General features: G+C 40.1%; 1 protein-coding gene across 2 annotated transcripts in view; it reads right to left on the bottom strand.

Annotated features, from left to right (window-relative positions):
- Nucleotides 1-227: 227 nt before the first annotated feature.
- srgap3 (SLIT-ROBO Rho GTPase activating protein 3) overlaps nt 228-18,532 on the bottom strand; it is a 62,132-nt gene continuing 43,827 nt past the window's right edge. The window contains exons 10-22 of one of the 2 annotated variants that reach the window (XM_044167188.1): nt 18,356-18,440; nt 16,249-16,276; nt 13,794-13,896; nt 11,503-11,563; nt 10,831-10,908; nt 10,568-10,702; nt 9,965-10,070; nt 8,321-8,548; nt 8,024-8,097; nt 5,693-5,873; nt 5,331-5,480; nt 4,909-5,224; nt 228-3,860 (exon numbers count right to left, since the gene is read on the bottom strand). In XM_044167188.1, coding sequence (XP_044023123.1) covers nt 3,420-3,860; nt 4,909-5,224; nt 5,331-5,480; nt 5,693-5,873; nt 8,024-8,097; nt 8,321-8,548; nt 9,965-10,070; nt 10,568-10,702; nt 10,831-10,908; nt 11,503-11,563; nt 13,794-13,896; nt 16,249-16,276; nt 18,356-18,440 — 1,986 coding nt within the window. In that variant the 3' untranslated portion in view covers nt 228-3,419. Of the gene's footprint in view, nt 3,861-4,908; nt 5,225-5,330; nt 5,481-5,692; nt 5,874-8,023; nt 8,098-8,320; nt 8,549-9,964; nt 10,071-10,567; nt 10,703-10,830; nt 10,909-11,502; nt 11,564-13,267; nt 13,299-13,793; nt 13,897-16,248; nt 16,277-18,355; nt 18,441-18,532 lie in introns of both variants that reach the window. The other variant, XM_044167198.1, reaches the window with a different exon arrangement.

Below are 18,532 nucleotides of genomic sequence, written 5' to 3'. Positions count from 1 at the left end.
AGTTTTGATTATTTCACACAAGAGATTTCTGCATTTCTGTTTTGCTCACTGGTTTGAAGTGGGCCAGGCTCAGTTGGAAAAAGGTTATGTGTTAAATAGTTAAATGTTATAGAGAAAAACTTGAGATTTGAAACCAGGTTTTCAGGGGCTTTAAAAGTTTGGTCAGTCAAAGTGAGAACAGCCTTTTAACACCACAAATCAAAAACAATTCACTCACAGTATCCAGATCACAGAGCAATAATGGTTTTATTTGGATGCAAGGATTTTCAACATCCAGTCAGTGGTATGGTGTACATTACATCACAGGGTTTCAAACAACCAGACACTCATCAACAAACAGCATCACTAGACAAACAATTAAAGAGAAGATAAACAGTGTGACAGCAACTCATACTCTGGTCCCCATGGCAGGCGCTCAGTCTGCTCTCTTACTGTGATGTCCTTTTTGAATATGAACTTAATGTCTTCTCATATCAGCAGACAGTGTTACCATTTTCAGCACACATCCCAGGAAAGAAAATGTCTGTGTCACATCACATTTAGGGAAAAGGAGAGTGCACCAAGTGCCTTATAACCTCCGCAAGAGGGTCCATATCAGTCCCACTGACTCCAACAAAACTGCAATGATTTTGCTTTGAAAGGGAAGGAGTTAAATGACAAGAGTTACGGCTCAACTACAGCACAGGCAGTTCACACGGAAAACAAAAAGATGAAAGAAATGTTCTGAGATGATTCTACTGAACTTCACCAGTAGATTGTGTATACAGTAGTTTTTATAATTCTTCAGCAATCACCAAAAACACAGACGAGCATTTCATGATGATTCTTATTCATGAGAAGAATATTTTTACACAATGTATTCCTTATGGAGGTTTGACGACTGAGTAAAGAAAGTAAAGATTAAAAAGCAACATCAGTTTATAATAAACATGACAACTAATAGACAAAATATTACAGTTAAAAAAGTAAATATAAAAGTCCAATAAAAATTGAAGTTGTGCACAAAAGGCACTCAAATTTTCTGCTCCACTTATACAAGTGTCTATAAAAAAAACAGTCTAGTTAAATATAATGATGATAATTTCCCCTTTTGAAATTGTGTGCTTTCTTTGTATTTCAATAAACGTATGCTTTTTTTTGTTACATTATCTTCATAGATTTCCACAGGTGCAAAACTGTAACCAGAACAAACAAAAAGAACTATATGGATAAGCTTAGTGATTGTAATATTAACTGCAGATCATACTCATAATGCCCACGTAAAGTGATAGTATCAAGACACAATACCAGCCGGAACCAGCAGAGGATGTGAGTGCACTGTATGACTTTAAATGCTGTATTGCCTTTTTCTGGCTGGAGGAGCTCTCTGTTCTTCAGAAGCCTCCCACCGTGGACATTCATAAATCTGTCTCTGACAACTAAAAAGCAAACAATACATTGACAACAAGCTAATATTTTCAGTTTATAGTACAGAATGACCGCAGAGTTGACAGGAATCAAGGCCTGGATTATATGCTAATATTTAAGTTTTTTTTGCTCAATCAAGCATTGCTCTCTTTCACTTATATTTTAGCAACTGCTACAAGCAGCTTAATTCATCATTCCAATCCTCACAAATGTTAAGGCCCATTTCTTAAGGAAAAAAACTAACATCCAATATTTAATTAATTGTGCGTTTTACCAAGGCAAGGCACCACATACAGCCATTGTTTAACTGCCCCAGAATATGAGTCAGACATTACAGCACACAACATGCAGAATAGAGCAGGCTCTTTGGGATGCAGATAACAAAGTCTCTGGACTAGAGCTGTCAGAATGACAAGAGGTACAGTAGATATAAACACTGAAATGTGCTCTATTTAGTTTTCTTCAAAACGAAAAAATGAATAGTCTACACTCAGAGCATAACTGTAACTATCAACAAGGATCAGAAAAAGGCAGGAAGGAAGGAAACAGCTGAAACATTTATATGTCACCACATCATACTTCTCAGGTTCCTCTGGGTGAGTCTCACATTTTAAATTTGAAAGAGGAACTGTCAGAGGGTACTTTTCAATGTATCTTGTGCAATAATGAAATTACTTGAAGAGGCAATGGTTCAAGCTTTGTGAACTGAGTGTCAAAAACATAATGGAGAAAACATTTATTCAGCCTTTGTTGTCTGTTCAACAGCAATCAGTTTTCTACAGTGCAATTTCCAAATGCATCCTAAGCACAAAGTACAAGGTAAATGACTTGACCTCTACTTTACACAGCCAAAAAATATGTTTGTAGTTTACTGAAGATGATAAAAAGGTGGTTTATGATCTTAACAAGTGCCCTTCACAACCAACCCATTGCCTTTTTCGTATTAGCCTGTACATGATTAACACTTAAAAAATTACTAGCTATATATTATGTACAAGTTTACCACAGGATTCCTACATTAGTTGGTGCATTAGTTTTCTGCATTTCATATACAGGACATAGAAAAAAAACATGGAAACAGTCACGTTAAGTCTGCCCACAGTCCAACTGTACTTGATGGTGGAGGATGACTTTGGCTTTGTTAAGTTCTGATTAGTAATGTCTAAGACTCCAGAGATCATCTTCATGCCGGGATGATTTTATTTTTAGCAGTGAACAGGATGACTTCAGGTACATCTACTTGATCAAATATTTGGACATCTGATTTCTTTTTTCATCATTGAAAATTTCAAACTAATATTTTATGCTTACAATGACCATACGAGAAAAGCCCCCATCATTACAAATTTCTCAATGACGCAAGCCTTTAATATTTTCCTTATTTTCTCCAAACCCTGCATGCAGTCATATATAATGTCACTAAGCTGTTACTTTGCTGAACATCCACTGTATTATAGTACAAACAGAAAGCATGGTGACTTCAAGTAAGTTTGTATGTACAGCCATAAGGCCTGTGACCTAAATGGTAAACAGACATGGTATTTTAGCCTGAAGGTTTACACCCGTCCAGATGAGGTGTTTCATACACATCAGCAGGAGTGACTGAAACATCCACTGGACAACGTGTGCTGGGTGGAAACTAATACCAAATTTCACACAAGTATTGCTTCACTTGCATTCATTGTATCTGTGAAACGAGAACATGGTCACAGATTTTAGTTGAAACTGAGGTAAAACTGAAATACATGTATTCTTATACACATTTTCTCTAGTTAAATCAAGTTTCAAAGAGAGTTGAGCTTTACGCTATGACAACTCTACAGCTTCTTCCACTGCTTTATCCCCATGGTAACATACCGTAGGCTCACTTCAGGAGCTTCCTGAATTTACGAATTAAGTCAGGCAGAAAACTATATTCATATCTGCTCTTCACACATCAGTACCCATTTCCATAAGCTTTCCCCTCACTTGGAAAGCTTTACAACCTTCCCACCTAGCAGATTCCACCTTTGCTACATGGTACCAGACTTATCCCCGGCATCACTGGACGTATTCATATTAGAACCAGTATTGTTACTTGGAAACATCTTCTCAGTGGGAGTTACAGCAGGGCTGCCAACCCCTGAAGAGCTGGAGCTGCTCGAGCGGTGCTGGGTGGGAGGAGGGCGCACCGGCCTCATGGGTGGGGGGCGCAGCTGAGCCCCAACCAGCCGGGCAGAGAGAGCGGGTTTGAAGGTGGTCATCATCTCAGAGGTGGAGCTGCTGCTGCGGCGCATGGCTGCATCCGGGTCACGGATCATAATGGTATGCAGTGGACTGCCGGGCTCAGAGCTAACTGGGTTCTTCATGGGCTCCAGGGTGTCCAAGACCACGTCGGGAGCCTGCTTAACGGTGTTCTGTCGCTCCAGCTCACGTAGCTCATGGAGTGCTGTAGTCATAGTTTTCTCAATGTCCTGTTGAGGAGGGATAAAGATGAGGAGAATAGAACAATCAAGAATAAGAGCCCGGAAAGTGAGACATCTGCATTTAAAAAATTACACTTAAAGGACCATACCCTTGTGTTGTTGTGCAAGTTTTAGCTTCTTAACTACAATCCTTATATACTTGTAGACCATTTTCCAATAGACTATACAGTGTAAGATTTAGACTATATGGTTTTACATTTTCTATGTGTCTTTCTCTTAAAACTTGTTATGTTGTGTAATTCATCATAGTAAATTATTACTATGCAAAAAAATTGCAAGTATGCAAAAACTTTCGTCAATGTTACATTTTAGTTGCATGTTAAATGCGGTTTTATCATATCATATGGAAATTGTTTGCAAAATGGTTAGTTAGAGAATAGTGGAGAATAGTAAGTATAAGTGTTTTGTGATAAATGGGCGAAAACATGCAAAACAACTAGTACGGTCCTAAATTATACAATTGGGCTATTTCATCACTTTTACTTACTTTTTATACAGTAACTTTTTATTCAATATACTGTATACCATTTTAAAATGACCCATCAGAACCCATCAGTTCTAGTCAAGTTAAAGTACATGCTGAATGTTTGGATCTACTGGCTATAGCCATTAGCTGATGAGGAGAATTTGGTGCTGAACCTCCAGCACGCTTTAGCTTGTTATTCAGTTCCAGGCCTCTGTGTCCTTGAGTTTGTCGTTGGAAACACATGATTATAACAGGAATTTCCTTCGCAATGTACGTCTATCTCCCAGCTGCAGTCTGGCCCTGACATTTACTCCAGGTCCCAGCTGCTGCTCTCAGATTGACAGCTACATCAAGGGGCCTGGCTCTGTTCTACCAAAACTTTTAAAATGTATATGCTATAATTGTCTGATACTTTATATCAATGTATGGTATTGAAACCACAAAGCCACCAAACAGAGATACTGTATATAAACAAATTATACCAAAAGAGACAATTCTATTTCCAGGTATTATTTTTGCACTATTTTTCCCCCATCAGTTTCGCCTCTACCTGAAATTTTCCACCCTTACCTCTGCCAGAGCTTCAGTCTCCAGTGATTTGTGGTCCCCGAGGCTGCTGTGACGAGTGGCCCCTGGCACTGGTCTCAGAGGGTGGCCCTCAGGATAGGCCTTCCTGTCTGGGTAGTTGATGCTTCCCGCACTGCCAAAGGTGCCATGGCGCCTCTTTTCTGGGCTCTCCATACGGCCCTTGCTGATGGACACCTTGTGGGGGCTGCTGGGACAGGCTGCAGCCCGTGGTGGAGTGTCAGCCACTCTGGTTGGGCTGTGGGTGTCTGTGCCACTCCGACGACGTGGGATTGCAGCTCCATCGGATCGTAACCTTACCCTGTGGAGAGGAATCAGATCAGACCAACAGTCAAACAGGAAAACTCCTCAATACTACTCAATAGAACTTTTAAAGGAAGAAAGGTGTCATTCTTAATTGTATCCACCTTCCCATGACTCCTCCAAAGTTGTAATCAGGTGATTGTTCACATGGTGACGGGACATCATTTTTGGATGAACCCTTATCATCTAGCAATGGTCCACTGCTCGCTTCACTATCTGCTTTCTGGCTGAGGTTATCTGAGAAGGCATCATCCCTGAAAGAACATAAGATAAAACACATGAAGTACATATATACTTACAGTAATTCATTTAAATTTTGGTAAGGAATATTGAATGTAACTTTATTCAACACAACAGTTTATCGTAATGCTGTCAGCTTCATTGATGATCATTTGAAATACAAGAGAGGGAATTACTTGACACAAAACAAACAACAGCTACCAAAACACATTCTGCTGTTACTCACAGGTCTTGTACTACAATGTACTGATGTGGGATGAGGCCGTCCACACCATTGTGCCGGCCCTCCCACCAGTCTTCAGACGCTCGGTGATACAGAAGCAGAGAGGCTCCCTTCTTGAAGGACAGCTCCCTGGGACTCCGTCCCACATAGTCAAACTTAGCGATGGCCTCGATCTGCTCAACCTCTGAAAATATAAATAGACAAAGAAACATCAACAAAAAGCTTAATAAACTGCTTAATAGACCTCAACATGACAGTGATCATGTTGAAAGTACATATAGTACTAAAACAAACAATAATAAAAATTCCAGAGGAATATGTGTTTCTCATTTCAGTTTCAACTCACTATGTCTCAGTTTGAATTGTAAATCCCTCAGACACACTACAGAGTTACAAAGCTGAAATAAAACAAATGTGTGCATGTACATGTACTTAAAAAATACCAAACAGTAATCATACACTTGTAATTATTTAATTGTAGCTTAAATAATTACTGAACTAGTGATTGCATGACAAACAACCACTACTGTCAACATGTTGTATGGAAAATAAATGTTTTAGGTACCAACAAGTCTGATAAAATAAGCAGATTTTTGTCTAAATTAAAATTTAAAAAGAAACCTAGTCTTGTCTGCAGTGTATTTCAACAGGTCAGCCAGCAGGGGTCAGTCAGAGTTAACTGTACGGTTAACATCAATGAGCTCTCACCAAGAAAACACACATTCAAAGAGGGAGCCCAGTTTTGCACCCCTCTGGTTTTTAGGTTTATTTTGAAAAACCTACCTGAGGAGTGCAAAGACACAAAACAGGAAAGATATAGTTAGAGTGAATAAAGATGAAAAGCAGTTGTTTTATAATTTTGTTTCAATTACAAAGTAATGAAAACAGAAAAGGTACAGTCATCACAGCATCATTGCTTAGTTCTTAATTTGACATCAATTTGTTTTTCTTCCATGAAAACTGAACAGCTCCCAGAGGACACCAACTGAACCGACTACAGAAACTACAGTGCAACACCAGAGCCCATAATGTCACATAAGACTCTCAGTATTAAGGTCAGCAAGAGCAGAACCTACAGCAGGCAATCAGCCTTTGTTGTCGTTTCCAAGTAAGAGCAAGAAAGAGAGAAAGGTTCAGCACTCATTACAAACACAGCCAACAGCACAGATGAAGCTCAGAGATAGGACCTAACACGCTCCATACTTCATAGACCTGTCCACTGACTCTTCACTGACGGCACAGGACATATTATTGTATGTATTACCTGTGTTTTGGCTTGTGTGCCTGGCCCAGTTACACATTCAAAGCTCAGAGGAGAATTGGGGAAATACTGCACAAAGGAGAAAGTCCCAGGAGAATTGCTGACTAACACTGAACAAAGAGCAAGCAGGGGGTGGGGCGGGTGGGGGGCGGGCGAGATAGACTCACCCACACACTGAAAGACAGATCAAAGAGGCAGTGCTGCATGCCAACACTGTTTACTCAACTTGCCTTCAGCTTCAAAATCACATAAGCCTTTGCAATCATAAGCTGTTACAGCGCAAACCTCACTCCCCTCTCAGTCAAAAGCACTTAAAAAAGGTCAGTCTGTACAGAAGACTTTCTTATTCACAAAGATCTTCTCCTAACATCTTCTCCTAGCTCTGATATTGACTACAGTGCACACAGGCAAGACCCAGTCTTACTTTGCTGCATCTACTAAAATTAGATGCAGTAAATCAGGAAAAATGGCCTGCATGCTGGAAAGGCTGTATTTAGACACAGCAGCACTTTGAGCTAAATGCTAAGGTCAGCATGCTAACATGCTCACAATAATGATGCTAGAGTGCTGATGTTTAGCACTGCATGCTAACATTTGCAAATTAGCACTAAACACAAAGTACAGCTCCAGAGGCTAACAAGTATGTTATTAGTTTTGCAGGTAGTTGGTCTTTAAACAAAGCATTGGACTTGAGGATGGAGCTAGATGGAAAGTCAGTGGATCATCAAAGTTGTTGCAATTTTTCCTGAGGGAAACATGAATATCCTTGATTTCCTGGAAATCCATCCAATTTGTTGTCAAAACATATCACTCAAAAACTCAAATCTGCTGGTGGTGCTAGAGGTAAAGTCAGGGGATCACCAGAGTCAGTATGATTTATCCTCTGGGCCCTGGGGACCATGTACCACATTTCATGACAATCCAATAGTTGTTGAGATATTGGACCAAAATGATGAACAGACTGACCAACAGACCAGCTCTGCCATCCTTGGAGCCATCCCACTAGCATAGCTGGTTAACAACAAAGCCCCTTCATAAAAATAGATGAAAAATGACTAATATGATACACTGACCTTCATCACTTGTGTGTGGTTCAGTTCCATTGTCAGCCTCGTCAATAGTTCCTGGTTCACTGTGGGGGCTGTCACTGTGGGAGCAAATGGATAGCAAAAAGTCACTGATATGTAGACATTGGAGCATGACAAATGTTTGTTTTATGAACAATAAGCATGTTTAAGCAAGTGATTAGCTGATAAAATAATGCAGCTTTTCCTCTTAAACGCAGAACAAGTTAGAATTGACAGAAACGTAGTCTCAACATAATTTGTACTTTACTGACGTGTTCAACGCCTGGTCTAACCAATACTCACCAGTACTCCTCCCCTCCAGTCATGCACTTTTCGTACACTGGGCCGTCCAGCTCACGTTGACTGGGAAAGATGAGTTCATTGTGGATGATGATGGTCTTGATGACTTCGTTAACATGTGCCTGGCACGCTACAGGATCCTGTTCATCTGGGATGGGCATCAGGGTTGGACCAAAGCAGATTGCCAGATTGTATGAATCCATCATGTTCTCGTCACTGTACTGGGAGAGACTGAGGGACAGGACAGGGGAGCATTGTGTGTTTTTTTTCCTGCATATACAAATATTACTGATGTAAACAACCTTTAACAACATCATATAGCATAAATACTGAATGTACAGATTAAGTTGTTGTCTAGTGTTAGTCTGTGTATTAAAATACCTGTCAATCAAATATGGAGTGATAAGGCTACAATCCTGTTGTGCTTGCAACAGCTTATTTTTTTGGCCACTTGGGTATAGTGGAAACAAGCTGTGAACCCAATACTGACATTATTACATATTATATCCTTGATATGGCAAATGTGTGTTTATACATCCAGCAGACAAGGAGCAACATCATCATTCATTTGGAGTCATGTTTCTGGCCACCTAGCAAATGAATGTAAGTCCAATATTCACTCTCCTTTTAGCTCTGTTTTTGGTCTCCACCAACTCTTGAGGGAAATATCTGACTCTTTAGCTGCTAAATGCACACCGGCTAGTTGCTATATTTGTCATTTGTCGCTGGGCAGGTAGTGTACAGCTGGTTTTTAGAGATTTTTCACTGAAAACAGATGCACGCTGTGCCCAAATACGAGACTGAACCAGAAGAGTAAAGTTGCAGGCCAAAAACAAAACATTGAGCTGGAAAGATGCTATAAAGCTACCTAGAGCCCTGTTCATATACAAGTAGTCATGTGGTCTATTGTTAATGTAAAAAAAAGATTATAGCTGCTTTAAGTTATGAAATATCAATCCCATAATGCCTGAAAACGAACTATGTAGCAGAGACATCTCTTATAGAATCGCTGGCTTCAAATGAATTCAGTTTTGACATACAATATTACATGCTTCATTGCACAGCTTAGTTAGACATTTGCTTAAAAAGCCCTCTGATCAGCCAACCCCTTCAACAAATTGACTTAGCCAGCACATGCCACAACTCAGTCTTGGTAACCAAATCATGCAGTGCTACAAGAGGAAGTCATAATCAGTCACATCGCACATTATGAACAAGCTGTGGCTGTGCAGTAAAGCCACAGCTGGAACAGCTTTAACAGCAAAAGGGGTGTATAGAAGAGTAAGAGTAAAACCTGGGGTAAGAAATCAAACTCTTTGTTCTGCAGGAAAACCCAGTAAAAGGAGCATTAATAACATCCATTATAAGAGGACAGGTATACTACTTCAGCAAGGCATGAGTTTCCGAGCCCATAAATGACTTCTAAAGCACTGTAGAGAGATGTAGCAATAAATAGCAGGTTGTTTTTTCGAAATATTTTTGGATCTTGTCTTTTCACAACTGTAGTTGTTCTTTATTTGTTCAATGGATTTTGAACAGAATTAAATTTACATATAAGTTAAGTTTAAGATTCAATTACATCTGTGCAACGAATGAAGAACTCATCTCTACATGCTTAAAATGTAATGTGAATCAGTGCAAACTCACTGATTGAGAAAAGCAAAAAGGTATCTCATGACGATTATGACGGTGCGAGAAAGAGTCACAACAATCTGCTGGATGTGATGTGCTCTCTCGGCTCCCGACTCCAGCTCTGAAACACAAAGAACAGAGATAGAGAGGTGTAACAACAGTGGTTTACACTGCAGTAAACGAGAGACAAATATAGCTTTTAGACATATATATATATATATATATATATATATATATATATATAACAACAAGAGGATATTCTGAAAGCTGTTATTTGACACTTTAATAGATGCCCCCTCCTGCCTTTCACTAGAACCCTAAGGCACACTGAGTGATCAAACTATTACTGTAGAAACAGCAGGGAAATGTTTCTGTGGTGAACTCGCACATGGCAGACTGATGTGGCCCACACTCTCCTCTTTCTACTGGCTTTCTGTTAAATATCAGGCAGAGAGCCCTGGTGTTAAGATTGCTTCCATGTGCTGCACTGTATGCCTTTCTCCTCTTCAATAAAGCTGAGTTTCTAAGAAACTGCAAGGTGTGTTTTCTCTTTTTCTATTTGACCACTCCACTCACGACTATAATGGCTTTGAATATTTTCTGTTGTGCGTGACTCACTGATGGTGGAGATGAAGTCCAGGAAGCGCTCCTTTGGGAAGAGGGGGTTCTCCAGTCCTCTGAAGTACAGCTTCAGCACCCCTGCCACTGAGTTGATATCATGCTCATTCTGGTCATCAATCAAGGGATCTTCACCTGATTAAAAAAAATGTGTGCTTTTGATGAGTTGAAAAATGTGTCAAATGGGTTTATCCTGTTTAAGTACTTGTGACATGAAAAAATAATAAAAATAAAAAAAATAATGCCATCTGTCTTTGACCCACCTCTCTCAAATGAGTTTTTAATATCATTGACTTCCACCTGTGATCCTGGCACGCGAAATATGCCCTGCTGCTGCAAGCCTGAAAGAAAAACAACCCAGAATTTGGAGATTCAGAGTTATGCTAGCTATCATTATCTCCAAACCCCAGTGCCAGCTTCATGAAAGCCCACTGGAAACACATAACACAGAGCAGGAAATGTAATCTAGTCATAAAGAGAGATGCGTATTTTTCCACGAGAGGGGCCCCTCAGTGAGGCTGCAGCATATGGTTTCAGTTAGAGGGCTCCTAATCACTTTTCTGGAGTTTCATTAGGTCCAGATCCAGGGGAAAGGCCTACAGGCTACAGCAATGAGCTGAAGACAGATGTGAAGGTAGACAGGAGGGGTTATAAAGATTGGGGTGAACTGACTAAACAAAGACCAATGGGACTTACAAAACTCTCGGTGTGTGATCTATTGTTATGAGCTCGTCAAATCACTGGCAGGCAGCTGAGCGAGGTGGAGAGCAGAACGGGTCAGTCTTGCGGCTATTTGTGGAAATACATTGCCTCGTACAATAGCTGCTGTCACTTCTTATGATGCTGAAGGAGTTCTCAAAGGACTTCATAGTTTGCTTGCTTTTTCTGGCCTTTCACTCAGAAGTAGTAGTCACGGCAACATGATGCAAGCTTACCGTATAGATTGATGTATCTGATACAGCTTTCCACAACAAGTGGAATTGGTTGACCTGAATCCTGAAATGAAATGATGTGAAAAATAAATAAATACAGACAACACAAGACAAATATTAGCAAAAAAATAATACGTACCTAAAAGTGTATGTAACATATAGTATTTTGTGTAACTTTTATACAGTACTACTATTAACTATACAATGTTTTAATAAAGGTATTAAACATACAGTATTCTCCTTTCAATACATATAAATAACAAATCCCCTGTTCTAGTTCATATTAATTTAAGATATGCAAGAGAGGAGAACATCCTGATGTTTCATAAACATTTTATTAAGCAAATCTCATGAGCAGTGTAAACAAACAAACACACCCAAATTACAAGACAAGCAACTGTTATTAATAATCTTCTTAAAGTCACAGAATATAAAAAGTTGTGGAAACTAGCAGCATGCAAGTGTAGCCTGAGCAGTAGCCAGTATACAGTGGTGTGAAAAAGTGTTTGCCCCCTTCCTGATTTCTTATTTTTTTGCATCTTTGTCACACGTAAATGTTTCAGATCATCAAACAAATTTAAATATTAGTCAAAGATAACACAAGTAAACACAAAATGCAGTTTTTAAATGAAGGTTGTTGTTATTATTAAGGGAAAACAAAATCCAAACCTACATGGCCTTGTGTGAAAAAGTGATTGCCCCCTAAACCTAATAACTGGTTGGGCCACCCTTAGCAGCAACAACTGCAATCAAGCATTTGTGATAACTTGCAATGAGTCGTTTACAGCGCTGTGGAGGAATTTTGGCCCACTCATCTATGCAGAATTGTTGTAATTCAGCCACATTGGAGGGTTTTCGAGCATGAACTGCCTTTTTAAGGTCATGCCACAGCATCTCAATAGGATACAGGTCAGGACTTTGACTAGGCCACTCCAAAGTCTTCATTTTGTTCTTCTTCAGCCATTCAGAGTTGGACTTGCTAGTGTGTTTTGGATCATTGTCCTGCTGCAGAACCCAAGTTCACTTCAGCTTGAGGTCACGAACAGATGGCCGGACATTCTCCTTCAGGAGGTTTTGGTAGACAGCAGAATTCATGGTTCCATTTATCACAGCAAGTCTTCCAGGTCCTGAAGCAACAAAAAAGCCCCAGACCATCACACCAACACCACCATATTTTACGGTTGGTATGATGTTCTTTTTCTGAAATGCGGTGTTACTTTTACGGCAGATGTAATTGGACACGCACCTTCCAAAAAGTTCAACTTTTGTCTTTTGTATTTTCCCAAAAGTCTTGGGGTTCATCAAGACTTTTGGGAAAATACTCTGTGGACAAAAATTAAACTAAGTAACATTTCAGCATTTCAGAAAAAGAACATCATACCAACAGTAAAATATGGTGGTGGTAGTGTGATGGTCTGGGGCTGTTTTGCTGCTTCAGGACCTGGAAGATGCAAACGCTTGATTGCAGTTAGCAACCAGTCATTAGGTTTAGGGGGCAATCACTTTTTCACACAGGGCCATGTAGGTTTGGATTTTGTTTTCCCTTAATAATAACAACCTTCATTTAAAAACTGCATTTTGTGTTTACTTGTGTTATCTTTGACTAATATTTAAATTTGTTTGATGATCTGAAACATTTAAGTGTGACAAAATAAATAAAAAATCAAGAAGGGGGCAAACACTTTGTCACACCACAGTATTTCTACTATTAGTCTAAAAGTTTTAGTGCCGTTGTGCCCTGACCTATACTCTCCAACAACAGAGGTACCTGAATGCGGGTACGGGCATTCCTTCTTCCTCTGGGACAAAAAGCAGCAAGGCACAGAGTAGTGGAGGAAGAGAGGGCAGAGAAGCACATAGTTAGAAAAGCTCATATGACGAGTGACCCCTCTGGAGGTTAAAGAAGGCTAAGCACAAGTACTGGTGAAAGGAAAGCTACAGAGATGCAGTAAAGGGTTGGGTGCATTGAGGGACAAAGCAGACCCGCTGCTGTCTCCTGCCTCTCAGTCATCTAAAGAGTGATTGGATTTAGAAATAAAGCCAGAGATGGTAAATTGTTCTGGAGGGGAATAAAGAGACAGCTGACTGCCGCTCTGTCTACACCGACAGAGCCATGGAATAGAGGAGGAGGATTAAAGGTTAAACAGAGGTGTTATATCGTGATTAAGGGCAGCTGGAAGAGGCAGGAACAGAAGGCCAAAGTGAAGAAGAGAATGAGAGCAAAGGCTCTAGCTGCCTTTCCCTCCTGTTCCACAAGGGCAGCTCAGTCATACACCACCACCTCCACAGAGTACCTTGATGAAGGTCTCCATATTGCCATTAAACAGCTTATGGTTATACATGGAGCGTGGCCTAGGCTTCCGCATTTTCTGTGGTTTAGGGGGAAGGGTGGGGGGCCTGGGACATGATGGACAAAGGGAACAAAAACATCATATTCTGTGAAAACTGTAGAACCAAACATGGAGGTTCAAAAGCAGGTATGAAAAAACAGTCGCTAAAACATAGCAGTAAGAAATCCTCTGTTTAAGTAAAGTAATGACAAAGAGAAGAATCTTTTAAAAGTTGAGAAAAACCCCAAGTGAGATGTTTCATTGAAGACGTCTTTTATCATTAAAGCCTGTTAAATGCTGGCCTTTGAATTACTGCTGAAGGGTTGGGGTGTACAAGACTCTGGATCTTCAATAAAACACTTCTAGACTTACTAAAAACACAGCACAGATTAATGAACATTATTAACAAGGTCAATAAAATCAAGCCCACCAGGTGATGTCAAGTTGTCAGACAGAAAAGTTCAGCATTAAATTAACAATCCAAATACTGAAACATGTTGGAACTCATAATTACATGATTCCTTCGCTGAAAATACAATTACATGTTTCATTATATGTTTGTCATTCTATTAATAATATATATATCAAAATACAAAAGAATGCTATAAATGTGGCCATTGTGAAATCATGCATGCATATGTATACTCTCACAACCACAACCACAAGTTCAGTGAGATGCAGCTAAAAGTTATTTTAATATTTATGATAATCCTTTATGAAACAAACCACAATAACAATATGTTTTATATGCAAGCGGACGTGTCATTTTTGGAAAGGAAACTAGCAACTGCAAAACCATGGCCAATTCAAGCTTCTTAAATAGATTTTCCATTAATTGTATTCATATATACTGTATATATAAGTTATTGAGCATGGCCTTTGTTTAGACACTGCTTGACATTCATTGACTGCAATATTTGAAAAGCCACACATTGTAGTCAAATATATACATACAGTGGTGTGAAAAAGTGTTTGCCCCCTTCTTGATTTCTTATTTTTTTGCATCTTTGTCACACCACATGTTAATGCAATGTTAATGTTAATATAAATATTAGTCAAAGATAACACACGTAAACACAAAATGCAGTTTTTAAATGAAGGTTGTTATTATTAAGGGATAACAAAATCCAAACCTACATGGCCTTGTGTGAAAAAGTAGATTGCCCCCTAAACGTAATAACTGGTTGGGCCACCCTTAGCAGCAACAACTGCAATCAAGCGTTTGCGATAACTTGCAATGAGTCGTTTACAGCACTGTGGAGGAATTTTGGCCCACTCATCTATGATAAGAATTGTTTTCGAGCATGAACTGCCTTTTTAAGGTCATGCCACAGCATCTCAATAGGATTCAGGACTTTGACTAGGCCACTCCAAAGTCTTCATTTTGTTCTTCTTCAGCCATTCAGAGGTGGACTTGCTGGGGTGTTAGGGATCACTGTCCTGCTGCAGAACCCAAGTTCACTTCAGCTTGAGGTCACGAACAGATGGCCGGACATTCTCCTTCAGGAGGTTTTGGTAGACAGCAGAATTCATGGTTCCATTTATCACAGCAAGTCTTCCAGGTCCTGAAGCAGCAAAACAGCCTCCGGCCCTCACACACATTTTTGCCCAGTCTCTTTCTTATGGTGGAGTCATGAATACTGACATTAACTGAGGCAAGTGAGGCCTACAGTTCTTTGGATGTTGTTGTGGGGTCTTTTGTGACCTCTTGGATGAGTCGTCGCTGCGCTCTTGAGGTAATTTTGGTCGGCCAGCCACTCCTGGGAAGGTTCACCACTGTTCCATGTTGTCGCCATTTGTGGATAATTGCTCTCACTGTGGTTCGCTAGAGTCCCAAAGCTTTAGAAATGGCTTTATAACCTTTTTCAGACTGATAGATCTCAATTACTTTCTTTCTCATTTGTTCCAGAATTTCTTTGGATCTCGGCATGATGTCTAGCTTTTGAAGATCTTTTGGTCTACTTCACTTTGTCAGGCAGGTCCTATTTAAGTGATTTCTTGATTGGGAACAGGCAGTAATCAGGCCTGGGTGTGGCTAGAGAAATTGAACTCAGGTGTGATAAACCACAGTTAAGTTATGTTTTAACAGGTGGGGCAGTCACTTTTTCACACAGGGCCATGTAGGTTTGGATTTTGTTTTCCCTAAATAATAACAACCTTCATTTAAAAACTGCATTTTGTGTTTACTTGTGTTATCTTTGACTAATATTTAAATTTGTTTGATGATCTGAAACATTTACGTGTGACAAACATGCAAAAAAAAAAAAAGAAATCAGGAAGGGGGCAAACACTTTTTCACACCACTGTATATAACATAAATAATTCATTTTTTGTAATTAAAAAAAAAAATTAATATAGTCTAACGATCTGAAAGAAATGGTTCATGGCTGAAAGACAGGAATCCCAAAGGACATCATACCTTGTAGTTCCACACTCAGCCCTTTCCCCTGTGAAAAAAACAAGAGGGACATGTTATATCTTTGTGGTACATATTATACAGACGCCAGTGTCCACCGTCACTGAAGGGGTTGATGAGAGACAGCAAGACTATTGAGAGAGCAATGAATGGAGCAGTGCTAACACCATTCATTGGACAAAGCTATTGACCAGTCGTCGCTGAAACCTCAGGGGACCCAGAGGACCCTGTGGGCTTATAGACCTCCTCTCAGAGCAAAGAAAAGGGGGTGGCGACTGCAGTGTGTATATGTTGGGGAGGGAGGGGTCCATCAGTGGTGACACTGAGCAATGTCTGTGCTGGTTCACTGAGCCTTTTGTTATTAACACACGCACATGTTAAAGGCATATACGCTGAGCATTTTTAAAGAAAACACAGTCTGCAAATCATCATCAAACTTATCTACACTCTTTTTCACTAATTTAAGAATTCGTCAAAGTTTACGTTTCTGCTCATTATAACACATCCTTAAAACAGAATACAACAGCTCGTCGAGTTAATTCAAAGATGACCCAGCTTTTCTTTATGAACTGAGTGTAAGAGTGTGTCTTTGTCTGCTGTTGGATGGATTATCAGCTGGAAGTAAGTCAATGTACAAAAAAGAAAAGCACCAATGGCACCAAAACATTCCAACATTATTTCCTTACTCTAACCTAACAATAGGCAGAAAGTGCAAAGGCTAACCCATTTCTCAACACGTCATTCTGGCAGATGGGACATGGTCTCTGGAGCATTCATGTGAAGAAACAACAGCACATTTCCCAGACATCATTCTTCTGAGTGATAGCCCTGTCTACCTCTGACCAACCAACCTCAAAATTACACCGGGTTTCTCAAGCATGAGCAAAAAAGTCTATGTTGATTTTCCCCTAATTTCATATCCAAAAATGCCAAAGTCCCTTAGTGATGGAGAGATATAAATTCTATAAACATAAAAGATGACAAGTACAAATCAAATTCATTGAACAGAGAATTGGTGACTCCTTATCTGGGAAACCAAGGCTGGCAGATATATCCTGGCACCATCTTGTCTGGTGCCAAAGCTTGATGTTATGTTTTTATCAATACATGCAGCAAGATGAAAACGCCATGTGGCACTCACCAGTCTCATCTTGTTCCCTCTGTCATGCTCACAAACAACCACGCACATACACAAACGCTATTTTGGGTATGAAACGACAAGCTAATGAGCACAACGCAACCCTGATTGATCACCTGAATAATTAAACATGGGTGGTACCTGGAGACGCCATATGCTGTGTTCATACACTCTCTCAGATGCTCCACCATGGACATACAAACAGACTGTCCAGAGATTGATATGAACTATAATGTGAGTGTTTATGAGTGCAAAAGCAGGCAGTCGGTAGTTTGCCAAAGAGCTCAGAGAGAATCATAAGGACGTCTTGAGGTCCCGAAAGCTCGGCAGAGCAAAGAAAATGATTATGTAAGAGTTAATTAATGAATCCAAAGTGTAAAATCTGGAAATATGCATGTGTGTTGCAAGGCCTCAGCTGTCTGCGCCTGATGCCCTTTTCTATTAGGCGAACCCCTGATGCAGGAGCAGCTGCAGAAATGGGCCTGGGCCCGGTCCTGCTGATTGATTGGGCGTAAACTGTTCACAGCTGAGGTGACAAGGGGACCCCAGGGGAAGGGAGGGGCAGAGGGAAGCCTTTCTTTTACAGCCTGGAAATGGAAACCCTCCCTGCGGGTATACCATATAGAGACTAACCGGATAATGCTTTAACCAATGGAGATAAGTAGAAAGGGGAATGGATACCTCAAAGTAGATGTGGTCTGCTTTCGGTGTGATATTTTTCTATTTGAATATCAACTCTCATTTCCTCTTTCCTTCCTGCTTCCCTAAAAAAAAATCATCTGTCTTTGAAGCGTCCTATACCTCATTCCCTGCTGCTTATTAGATAAGACCTGCACCACTATAACCCCGAAGGCAGCATTTTTTACAGAGCTGTGGCGGGATTCTGTGGGTCATAATGACAGGATGAATCACTAGGTGAGGCGCACGCCATTAAAAGACACCGAAGAAAGATTAATAGAAAAGACTCCGTACCTTCACCAAGTGTCTGCTTCAGTAAGTCATGCTTGGCCTGCAGCTTAATGATGAGGTTACTGCCATTCAGGTACTCTTTGAATTTCTAAACAGAGAGATGAAGGCAACAATGAGTGAGCAGCAGCACTAATCCAGTGTAACATGAGCCCAGCCACAATTCAGTATCGCTCAAATCAG

Source organism: Siniperca chuatsi, linkage group LG2 (genome assembly GCF_020085105.1).
Source record: "Siniperca chuatsi isolate FFG_IHB_CAS linkage group LG2, ASM2008510v1, whole genome shotgun sequence".
In the NCBI taxonomy this organism is placed as follows: domain Eukaryota; kingdom Metazoa; phylum Chordata; class Actinopteri; order Centrarchiformes; family Sinipercidae; genus Siniperca; species Siniperca chuatsi.
Note: the sequence above shows the minus strand (reverse complement) of the source record. Positions and strands in the feature narration are given on the sequence as shown.